This window comes from Pongo pygmaeus, chromosome 7 (assembly GCF_028885625.2).
Source record: "Pongo pygmaeus isolate AG05252 chromosome 7, NHGRI_mPonPyg2-v2.0_pri, whole genome shotgun sequence".
Lineage (NCBI taxonomy): Eukaryota > Metazoa > Chordata > Mammalia > Primates > Hominidae > Pongo > Pongo pygmaeus.
The window spans coordinates 108612032-108624078 of NC_072380.2; the positions used below are offsets into that span (position 1 = coordinate 108612032).

The 12047-nt window shown below is 39.6% G+C and overlaps 1 protein-coding gene across 2 annotated transcripts; it reads right to left on the reverse strand.

Annotated features, from left to right (window-relative positions):
- Positions 1 to 3844: 3844 nt before the first annotated feature.
- Positions 3845 to 8540, reverse strand: LOC129042353 (cytochrome b-c1 complex subunit 7). Of its 2 annotated transcripts, none has more exons than XM_054498236.2 (4): positions 8415 to 8540; positions 6059 to 6130; positions 4678 to 4844; positions 3845 to 4038 (listed from the first exon to the last, which is right to left on the reverse strand). In XM_054498236.2, exons 1-4 carry the CDS (start codon positions 8431 to 8433, stop codon positions 3961 to 3963), a joined length of 336 nt encoding a protein of 111 aa, XP_054354211.1. In that variant the 5' UTR covers positions 8434 to 8540; the 3' UTR covers positions 3845 to 3960. The 2 variants fall into 2 exon arrangements, with proteins under 2 accessions (XP_054354211.1, XP_054354212.1); XM_054498237.2 differs by lacking the exon at positions 8415 to 8540 and adding an exon at positions 8332 to 8413.
- Positions 8541 to 12047: the final 3507 nt, after the last annotated feature.

The following is a 12047-nucleotide window of genomic DNA, read 5'->3' on the forward strand; positions in this document are numbered from 1 at the left end:
TTAAAACATTTAAAATATTTTAACATCTATAGACTTTATTAGGTGTTCCTTATACAGTCATCTGGTATGTTTAAAGAGTGAGCAATCATATAAAAGGAAATATGGTCATAACTGATTGAAGTAATAAAATCCTGAAACTAAATAACATCTCATAATTCATTGCACAACATATATTAGATTTCATTACATCAGTATATAGCTTAGTAGTAAATTCTCCTGATGGCCATAAACCTCTAAGGTGTTGTCATCCTGAAAAATGAAGGAGAGGAGGGAATTGGTGGGGTGCAGAATGGAGAAATCTTCCATAGTGCTCGTGTGATGTACCCTGTTGTAAAGTTATAGGGCATCGCCACCTAGTGGCAGAATTTCATGCCTTGTTCTAATAAAGGGACTTTCCTTGTTTTCCAAAGAGCAACCTGTCTTACTCACTTTCTAACCATCCCTCTCTGATGCTGTCCCTCCTAAAATCCATGCTTCCTCCCATACAGTGTAAACCCATCTGCTCTTCATCCATCAAGCTGTCAAGGATTTGGTTATGACAATTTTTATGTGCACCTAACTTTTTAATTCCAAGTACTTTGGTTATTTTGAAAGCTACACACAGGATGCCCATATTTTTAAAACTCCATCCTATTTGTGAAGGATTATTACTTTGGGCTTTGGCCCAGCTTTTATTCTTACTGCTGAATCTTTTCATAAGTCAAAATTAGTGCAGAGTTAATGCTTGAAAAGGGAGTCCTTAAAGTAAATAACCAAATGAAATCACTACCAAAATGTACACTTTGGATTTATTAAGATTCTAGAATTTAAAAACAGGAAAAGGTGCCATTAGTGAAAATTCCATCACTAATATTTTGGTACCACTCGTAGAGCGTCACATAAATATTCAGACCATGATAACTCAGTGCAGAAATGTTATCAAATATTTCCATGCAATCTGGAACTAGGACCAGAGCTGGCAATTGGGGGTCTGAAGGCCCAACATCCCTTACGCTGCTTCCTACATCTTGAAAACAGGAGGGCCAAGTGATACTCGGTAGTGCACTACAACAGTGAACATAAGCCAGCCATCTGTTTTTTGCAAAGTATAGTAAAACAAAAAAACAGAACATAGACCACTTCAGAGTAAACAAACATAACCTTCTTCAAGATGTAGGAAAACCGTATATTCAAAACCAATCTCAAACTTTAAACAACAAAAGATATCAAACATTTTAAACTGTACAAAGCAAATTAGCAGGATTTGAATGTTGGCAGTTTTAAAATGTCACCCATCCAAAACACAAAACAGGGAGATAGCCAAGTCTTAGCTCCATCCTAATCAAAGCTGTCATGCAGATCCAGTTCCACTCTTCTCATCTCCAGCAGGTACTTCACTCAAGGAGGTGACACCCAAGGGGAGTAGATGAACCAGAAGCAAGAGAGCCGCATAGAAGGAAGAGAGGGGACCTTAGACCTTAGCTACTGGTTAGCTATTCGACTTTGACGATATTCAGCGTTTTCCCAAGTTATTTTTTCTCGCTTCTCATCACATAATTTACATTATGCATACTATGTGCCAGAAACTGTTAGTGCTTGACATGTAGTCAGTTAATTTTCACAACTGGGTAAAGTAGGTTTCTATCATTAGCTCTATCTTAGGGACAAACAAACTGAAGCACGGAGAGGTTAAATTGTATTCCTAAAGCACTACACAGTGAGCAAATAGATTCAGACCTGTGCAGTCTAACCCAGAATTAGCTCTGAATCACTCTACCGTTCGGTCTACGGGACAATGTAGAATGCCTGTGTTTCAGGCACTCTCATAGTGATTTTTCACACAGGACAGCTTTTGATTACAGAAAGGCCCTCTCTTTCAAATGAAAGGACTTCACTGATGGATTAACAAATTCTCACCCATTCACCTGTGTGAGCCAAATACTAGATCTACTTTCTTAGTCTTCATAACAAGCAGGACGATAATCATAATTTATAATGAACAGAAAACATTGATCTAGTGTTCAAAGAACTTTTGCACACTTGTTCTCATTTAGAAGAATGAAGTAATCTGGAAACATAGAATGGGCATACACTTTGGCTTTAGGAAGAACTCTTACAAAATCAGAGGTTGCCCTATGTAATACCACACTTTACCTTGAGCAGGTGAATAGCCTGGGGGTTCCTGTTATACCTCAATCTTGGTCAGTTCTGTTTGTTCCCCTGTCCTTCAGCAGTGCCCTTAGGCTTGCTTTAAACATTAACAGCATTCATAAGCATGGTTTCTAGGGTCAGAGCCCAGCCTCCCTCCACCCACCCGGCTCCCTACACACCTTGACAGTGCTCTTTGAGATGCCTCAGTTGTAGTCTCCTTGTAATTGTGCACAGTAGACGTCTGAACGAATAGACCAGAGTCCTGCAAAAGTGATCTTGAAATCACAATTAAAAGAGCCTTGGAGAGATCTACTCAGGAAAATTTTCTGAATACACAAATGCTTTTAAAGGGGATTCTAGACAGCCCATCTTCTTGGCCTCCTTCTGCAAAGTAGGACTACATTAAAACCTTGTCACAGTGTGACCTGAGCAAAACCATCATCAAGTGATCTAGTTGTCTTCAACCAGACAAAAGAAAATTGACATGATTTCAGGATAGGTTTAGAAAAATAATGACCAGCAAAAAGAAAAAAAAAGCGGGGGAGGGGGTTCCTAGAGAATTTAAGAGGCTAATATTTTAGCAAAAATTTAAAGATGCTCTTTATGATACACACATTTCTCATTGCTTTACAAATTTTAAATGTAACACAAATTTGTTTTTCACACTGTGTTGTTATTTGAAGTAAGGCATTCCTGCCACACACAGCAATGACTTGTCCTGGAAAACCAGGGAGGCTGCAGGTCCTACTGTTCCTTCTCTACTAGCTGTGGCTCCACACTCTCACCTCTACCAAAGAAAGCATTTCAGAATTTAGGAGCAGAGATGATGACAACATTGAATAATCCTAATTTTTTTTTTTTTTTTTTTTGAAGCAAGAGTCACTGTCACTCAGGCTGAAGTGCAGTGGTGTGATCTAGGCTCACTGTAACCTCTGCCTCACGGGGTCAAGCAATTCTCCTGCCTCAGCCTCCCGAGTAGCTAGGATTACAGGTGCCTACCATCACGCCTAGCTAATTTTTTGTATTTTTAGTAGAGACGGGGTTTCACCATGTTGGCCAGGCTGGTTTCAAATTCCTGACTTCAGGTGACCGCCCGCCTCGGCCTCCCAAAGTGCTGGGATTACAGGCGTGAGCCACCGTGCCTCGCCAATGATTCTAATTTATATATTTAAAAATTACCCTATAATCTTAAAACTTTTAACTGACTGGTATCCAACCCTTAAACTTCATCACAATCATTTCCAAAGTGGAAAAGTCACTGGGATATGGGGACAAGTATGATTTGTCTTTATACTTCTATTTTTCTAACGTCTACTTTTTGTTTTCTAGTATACACATTAGCACAGGAGTATATATATTACTTAAGTATGCCTATGTTGGGGTACATACATAATTTCTTTTTAAATGATAGGATGCAAAATCAAATCTATTTGCGTAGCAGTGAAGAGGCTATTTCTCAATCTTGGCAAACTAGGGGGTGCATACCCCCTTCTTTTATTCAGTAGCTTCCATAAGGATGTAACTTATGGAAGTTATATCCTTCCATAAACTGATAGGCTATCCAACCAGTGAGGAAAACTGATAAAGTGGCTTCTGAGCTCCAAGTAGCAGTTAAACGCAACTAAATATATCTTGAAAGTTTGGAAAAAAATTTAACAGTAAAGGGATTCAGAAGTTATTCAGTATAAGGTTTGAAATTCAAAAACTCCAGCCATTACAATAGACATTTATTTAAAGTAAAACATCAATAGACCAAATAATTCTTAAAATTGTTTGTTTCAAGTTTAACCATCTTCATAACAGCTGCATCCACAGACTTCAACTACATGATTACTTCTTTGCCCATTCTTCTCTTTCTTTTCTTTCCCGAATAACCTCTTTCAGATACGGTTCAAGATAGAAATTTTCCTAAAGAATGAATGAAATATTACGTTACCATCACGTACTGATACATCCCAAACACTCAACAGGTCTTCAATAACAAGAAAAAAGCAATTACTTTTGAATTTCCAATTTTAGAAAATATATTCTCAACCTAAGAACTATCTGCTTTTTAAAATGTCAAATCTGTGGTGATGGTGTGATAAGTTGCTTTGATAGGTTATGAGAGGGAAGTCTTTTCGGGAAGAAAAAGAAATGAGTATCTACGGGCCTTTGCCTAGTTTCAATGCAGTTCAAGGGGTGAGAGTTTGCTTCACAGAAGCTCTTCTTGGGATCTGGAGGGCCACTCAATGGGCTGATCTTTTCATCTAAGTAGGAAGCAGAGTGCAGAGGTGGAACAGCAATGACCTGGGAGGCAACAGACCTGGATTTTAGTCCTGGCTCTCTATATTAGAGACTTGCTTAGTAATTTCAGAAGAATCATTTCACACATAAGACTCAATGTGGTTTTCTTCTAAAACGGAAATAACATTTGCTTTATTAACCTCACATATTTATTTGACATGACTCAGAGAACTCTAACGCTACACAAATGAACATGTTTCTCTTGTTTCTAAAACTCCATCCTTAATGAGCAACACTGTCAGGTAGATAAAGCTGTGCTACCTCTTCATATTTGGTCCACTGCTCTTTAGGCAAGATCTGATGCTTCAAGGACAGGTCCAGTGCCCTCTTAATGCGAAACATCCTGTCATTATAAAGGTTCTCAGGAAGCCTTCTTATGGCTTCTTTTACATCTTCATCCTCGTATATTGTATCATCTCGCATTAACCCTATGATAGACGACAAAGTTAGATTGCACATGCATCTCAAAAATCGCGGTTTTTTTAAATTAGTAAAATATCTTTATGACTTATAACTTACAACTTTTAGTGAACTATCGAATTCAAATCACTAGATTCAATGGAAATTCAATGCATTTCATACATTATTAGGTTGGTGCAAAAGTAATTGCAGTTTTGCCATTAAAAGTAATGAGTTATTACTTGATATAATGGGTTACTTCTTGAACTAGACTATGGAAACAATATATGAGGCCTCTTAAAATCCAATGCCACAAAATTCATATTTTATCTAAACCATTTACAAAATATTTTAAATGTTTACTTTGTTTTTAAACACACATTAATAAACCACATCGCTTCTTTCTCATAGTTTAAATCTGAGATCAAGGTATTAAAGAATCTTAATATGATAGTATACTAAGGAACAGTGACTTTTGCTTACACTTTCCTCAAGCTTCAACAGCAAAAGACGAAGTTCATGGTAAATTACAAAGTTCTAAAAAAGCTTAGGAATCATATGATTGCATGGACGTGATAAAATTTTAATATTCAAAAACTCTCTACTTTCAATGTTTATATAATTTAAATTAAAATTTTAAGTGGAAGGCCGGGCGCAGTGGTGCACACCTGTAATCCCAGTACTTTGGGAGGCCGAGGCAGGTGGATCACCTGAGGTCAGGAGTTCGTGACCAGCCTAATATGGTGAAACCCTGTCTCTACTACATACAAAAAAAATTAGCCGGGCGTGGTGGCACACGCCTGTAATCCCAGCTACTCAGGAGGCTGAGGCAGGAGAATCACTTGAACCCGGGAGGCGGAGGTTGCAGTGAACCGTGATTGTGCCACTGCACTTCAGCCTGGTGAGAGCAAGACTCCGTCTCAAATAAATAAATAAATAAATAAATAAATAAAATTTTAAGTGGAAGAGTTGGGAAAGGGGGTGTAGAAGGAAAATGTCTTACTACTTAAATCATTACCAAGTCGAACATTTTAGAGGCTTTCATCCCTCTCCTCTCAAAAAAACTTTAAAAAGGAACTGGATTTAACATAATGTGATTTAATTTTAAAATCTTCTGATGTATACAAGAACTGAAATGGTTTTTGGAACCACAGTAACACTTGCAAAAGCAATACTCTCAGAAAAACAAAAAAAACCAAAGAAACAACAACAACAAAAAACATTAAACAGCACAGCTGCTTACCCAGTTTATTGAATCCTGCAGCATTGTAATACCATTTTCGAATACCATCCAGCCACTTGCCTGATGCTGAAACTGATAATTGTCACACTGTTAGTTGCTACAATTTAATTATACTATACGAACACTTTGATAGGCAAGCAACCAGTACTCGGTTATCTTGCTGATGAATGCAAAAATAGAAATAAATTTCCTTTTAAAAGTATATAGTATATACAGCAAGAATTTAATCAAAAAAGAATTAGATTTAAAAGAAAAAAGTTTGTACTCTATAAAATGTTGATAAAAAGTGCTTATTTATGAGCAAAAGTGGTTGCAGGAAAATGGTGGCAAGTCATGAAAGAAAAGGGTAAACTCAAACACTGAATGTACAAAAGATCCATAGGTACATCGTGTGCCCTTATGCCTGCCCTGTTACCTTCAGAAATGAAGGGGTGGGAGATAGGAAAAGGACTTGGAAATTTCTATCATTTGTAGTTTCATAAATAGATCACAGGAAATAATTGTAAACTTTTCATTTCAAGAGAGCTGGAGTTGTAGGGAAAAGAGAGTGAGATTTCAGCATAGACTGGCAGGTCTAAATGACCCTCATCCTCTAAAATGTTTACTCGATATTAGTTACTTCATTTGGCCACATTCTTTAAAAATGTATCTATTTTGGGGAGGATTTTGATACCATTAGTCATTTAAACATTAATATGGATTCGTAAAAGAAGTCCATTTACCTCCTCCTAAGCAACTAAGTTCCCCCCAGGGGAATGGATATTGAAAACGGATGAGAAATAGGTAATTTTAAAACTGTTTGGGGAACAGGGCTGAGCCTGATGAAGTAACCCAGCAGGGTCCAAGTACAGCAGAACCGTATCTGACATTTTAGGAGAGACATTTTACAAAAGGAGAGGTAGAACAAGTTTGCATTCTCTTTTAAAATTTTGTCTAGTGTTAGCCCTTACCAAGGAAGGAAAACAAACTCTCCTTTCACTCAACTCTCCTTGCTTGCAAACTCAGTGCACTACAGATTACGTGGCTTTAGCAAATCTCCTTGGAAATTAAGAGTCATGTATAAAACTGCTGTTAGAAAAACAAGTATCAGTCAACAATCTACAAACATACTTGTGGAAGACAGATTATTTTCAACCACCTATCTGTGACTATAATAATATTCACTAAGCACTTACTGTGCACTAAACACTTTCCTATTTGCTTTACCAACATTACCTGATTTATTTACATGTCTGTTACTACAGAAGGGGAAGCTGGCTTACACAAGTGATCCCACCCAAGGTCAGAGTTAGCTAATGGGAGTTGAGATCTGGTCTATGTAGTTCCCAAACACGCACAGAAGCAGTGTCTTGAATTTAGTAAGACTCCTTCAATATCTGCCAAATTAATAAAATAATTATTTAAAAAGTCTCCCCCACCTCCAAAAAGCTCAATGTCAATTAGGTTAACGGATGTTTCTGGCAACCTGATGTTTCCTAACAGCTTCACAATTGCTGAGGGCGGGGAGAAAAGGATCAACATTTTTTAAAAACTACTCCAACTTGGTTGCATTGCAGTGAGACGAGATTGTGCCATTGCACTCCAGCCTGGGTGACAAAGCAAGACTCTTGTCTCAAAGACAAAAAACAAACAAACAAACAAAAAAAGTTACTCCAACTTGTACCGCCAGAGGGCAGAGATTAGCAAAAAAAAAAAAAAAGAAAAGGAAAAAAGAAAAAAAGAACCTACAATAAATTCAAATTTCTCCAAACCTACTGATCAAGCTGACGCTCTAGATAATCCAAGGTCAACCTGAAGCGTCGCTCGTATCCCTTGCTCAACTGTCTCTGATTCGCAGTTTGAGAAGCGCGAGGGGTGCAATGAAATTTCCAATTCTACTTCCTTGGGTCACTTTGCCTCAGTTATCTTATCAGCGTAAAAGGGAAATTAATATCTCCCTCGTCGCAATGGCAAGAGAATTTATAGGGCCAATGCACACGATAGAGCACTTGGGTCACAGAAAGCACTGAGCTCATTCGGGTTGAAAGTCATCCACTAGTTATCCTCTTGTGCCCTTTAACTTTTCTAAGGCCAAGGGGAAGGACTTCCGAGCACGGGCAGCTGGAACTCCAGGGCTGTCAGAGCCACCGCGGGCACCTTCACAAACAGCGGGTTAACATCCCAACCCTATACAGGTAAGCCCGCCCTGGGGACAGCAAACGAGTGGGGAAGCACATTCTTTTCGCTGGACTGAAGCAGCCACTTTCCCTTCCGCGACAAACTTGGCCACTTACAAAGAGATTAAACGGAGCAAGCTGCAGCGAAAATAAACGGTGGAGCGCGACGATGCCCGCCAAGAAGACCTCCAGTTACTTACCAGCCTGCTTGCCAGCCATTTTGACCAGAAACAAAAGCGTTGCCTTCTGGGTAAGTCATAGAGGACAAGCTGGGCCCAGTCCGCAGGCGCGTTACGCCGCATAGCGAACAGAGGAAGGCCGCTTGCGCAGGCGCAGTTCTGACGACTGCCGTTCAGCACCTGCGTAAGCACCTCTCGACCAGGGTGAGGCCAACGGAGTAGGCGGGGCATTTTGCGTGCTACATTCTAAGAAGTATTGGTTGTGATGTGACGGGAAGAACACAGGTCAGGAATTAGGAGACCGAGGCTTAAAGCTGGGTTATGTTACTTGCTGTTAATAGCTATGAGAGCGTGGACAGTATTAATTCAGCTCTTTGTGCCAGGCAGGAAGCTAAATGTTTTAAGGGCATCGTCTTACTTTCTATTGAAGGACTGATGGATGTGCCATCCCAAAAATATATGGAATTGGTACATTGATTATTTCGAGTTGAAAATATTGGAGAAATTGTAGTTTCAGAAAGGGTTTAATGACCCATCTCTTCCTGCATGCAGCAAGCCATAAAGCTTCCTCCACTATTCCTCTGGAGTACCCGTCCCTTACCAGAGGGAGAAAATAGCACCTATCGCTAGAGACTGGAAACTGGGGGCTGCTTTGGACCTGAATATACTTTCCGAAGTAACCCTTATCTTCCACTAAGTTTACACCGCAACACACACTCTTTTCTCCTAATGACTCCACAAGAAATTTACTGCCCCTAGCCAGATCCCCTTTCTTCTGATTTGTAGTTCGTGTAAAAAGTATAAAGGCATCTTACACTGGCCACTTCACTCTCTTGTGCGGATCCCCATGTACATGTAAAACTAGTAAAATTAGTATGCTTTTCTCTTGTTAATCTGCCATGTGTCAATTTGGTTCCTAGATCCAACCAAAGAGCCCACGTAAGAGCAAAGGGGAGGGAGGGTTGGAGGTGATCTCTCACTCCCTTACACTATCATTTAATTCTAAAAGTACTGTAATTACCTCATTGTAGAGAGGAGAAAGCTGAGGCTCAGAAAGGTTGAATAACTTGTCCAAGAGCACATGACTAGAAGAGTCCAGGTTCTTCTTCCAGAATCTGAAAATCCAGATGCAAATTTGGGGCTCCTTAATTCTAGGGTCATATGCTACACTACTACACTACTAATCCAGGAAAGACACCAAGCCTTTCAGGCCTTGGGTTTCTCCAGCTGAAGATCTATATCTAGCTATTTTAGTGGAAGGTTAGCTCAGAAAAGGTTTTGGGGTTTTTTTTTTTCACCTCTCTTTTTTGTTGTTCAGCCTCTGTCACCCAGGCTGAATGGCACAATCTCGGCTTACTGCAACCTCTGCCTCCTGGGTTCAAACGACTCGTGCCTCAGCCTCCTGAGTAGCTGGGACTACAGGTGTACACACCACCATGCCCGCTAATTTTTGTATTTTTAGTAGAGACGGGGTTTCACCGTGTTGGCCAGGATGGTATCAAACTCTTGACCTCAAGTGATCCACCCACGTCAGCCTCCCTGTAGATTACAGGCATGAGCCATCATGCCCAGCAGAAAAGGTTTTTAAAGATTAAATCTAAGATGTATTGCAGAATTTGCACACAATTTTAAGACAAAAGAGAAGTATATAGATTTCCTCACTTTTAAGGTCTCAGCCCCAACCTGCAAAGTCTTAGGCATAAACATCTAGAGACAGAAAACAATTGGGGGGAGCTAGCATGACTAATAGTTACTGGTGAACTTCTACCATTACTCAGTGATATCTTTTTTTCCCCTCAGTTTTAAGCTCAGAGCTGGGACAATATAGAGTAGAACCTTGTCTCATCCTAAGTTCAAAAGGTTAGATTTAATGATCTTAGTCACATTCCAGTTCTACAATTCTATTGATTTTCCTTTTTCTTCTATCTCCATGCTGTCACAATTTCTTCTATTAGTCAGTCCTGTATGCAGCACTAAAGCTGATGAATGATCTCTTCTATCTTACACTAGCCAAAGTGAAGTCTGAAAGATGTGAAGAAATGCAATACATTTGTACATTGGCACATTGCCCTGCAGAGGGTAGGTACTCAATAAACTCTCCTCCTTTCCACCCTTTAAGTTTTAGCTTGCTGGTTACAGGTGAAGGTGGCAAGAAAAGACATATCAAAAGATCTGAAACCCAAAATGGTCACAAAATCCAGCTCCTAAGGAATTAAGCTAGAGAGACTGAATGTTTGCTGGTAGTGATTGTTGATTGAAAAACTATTTTTGGTTTTCTTTCCTCCCAGCACAGGATTAGGGATTGCCTCTCTGCCCTATTAAAGTTAGGCATGGCCATGTGATACTTTGGCCAAGAAAAATGTGATAACTTTTTAAGAGCAATTCTTCACATTCCTTTCCTTTTCCATAAACTGGCAACACTCCAGAAATGATGGAGACAGGATACATCAACCTGTATCACTGAAGACGATGTGGAGCAGAGCCTTTGTGGTCCTAAGAGACATGTATAAGATAAAAACTTTTGTGGTTTTTCAATCATTTGAGGTTTTAGGATTGTTCATTGTATCAGCACAACTTGCCTATTCTGACTGCTAAGGTTGTTCAGTGGGTTATTCAAAAAGGCAAAATGCGGTTGTGAGCCATAGAAAGAGAGGACAGGATGGTTCCATGGTGTCCCCAGCTTATTTTTTATTGTTTCCTGTTTATTGATCTCCGCCACTGGAGAACTCCATGAAAGCACATATCTATGCCACACTCACCACTGTATTCTAGGAACTCAAATGTCGGTTGCATGAATAAAATATGTAACAGGAAGGCCACTATACCTGGCCCTGACCAATTACAAATTTAGTTTTTCATGAGGTTTTTTAAAGGGCATCCAGCACACCACAGAACCCTGTGCACAACAAACTACCCCCAAAGTTAGCGACTTAAAACACTTTCTCCCAATTCTGAATTCTGCTGGGTTGTTCTGCTTAGTGTAGTGTCTACTAAGGCTGGGACATCCCAGATAATTTCTTCATGCATGTCTGGTGCTCAGTTGGCATGGCTGAAAAAGCTGGGGTTGGCCAGACATCTTTCTGTCCACCTAGTTTCTCCAGCAGAGTAACCAGACCTCTCTACACAGTAGCTTATGGTGCCAAGAGCAAATGTTCCAAGAGGGCAAGCCCTGATGTGCAAATTCTTAAGCCTCTGCTTGACAAATGTCCCCTGGGCCAAATCACATCAGCCCAGAGTCAGTGCGGGAGAGGACTAACTACACAAGAGTGCAAATACCAGGTGTGGTTCATGGGGGCCACTAGTGTTAACAGTCTACCCAATCTGGTGATCATAAGGCAGACAACTGAAGTCATGATGCTTCGTTTTACAAATAAAAAAGCAAAGACTCAGAAATGAAATCACTTGCCCAGGATAACACATGTTGTAAATGGAAAACAAATCTTTGTTTACTGGTAATAAGTCAAAGGCTAGTTAAGCCTTTCACTATATCTCATTGCCCCTAATCTTTAAACTCCACTTTCCTTTTCCTAATTCTTAGCCAACTGTGAATATCTGTGTTCAAGAAGTTAACAATGTAGATAATCCAAAATGAAGTGTGTTTTGTAGCATTATCTGAGCAGTAGATATTAGATGACTAATGTAGTATGCTCTGGA

Coding starts and splice junctions, on each gene's coding strand:
- LOC129042353 (XM_054498236.2), bottom strand. Junction 4,845..6,058: donor TGCAGGATTCAATAAACTGG/GTAAGCAGCTGT, acceptor CGTCTATCATAG/GGTTAATGCGAGATGATACA. Junction 4,039..4,677: donor AGTGGACCAAATATGAAGAG/GTAGCACAGCTT, acceptor TTCATTCTTTAG/GAAAATTTCTATCTTGAACC.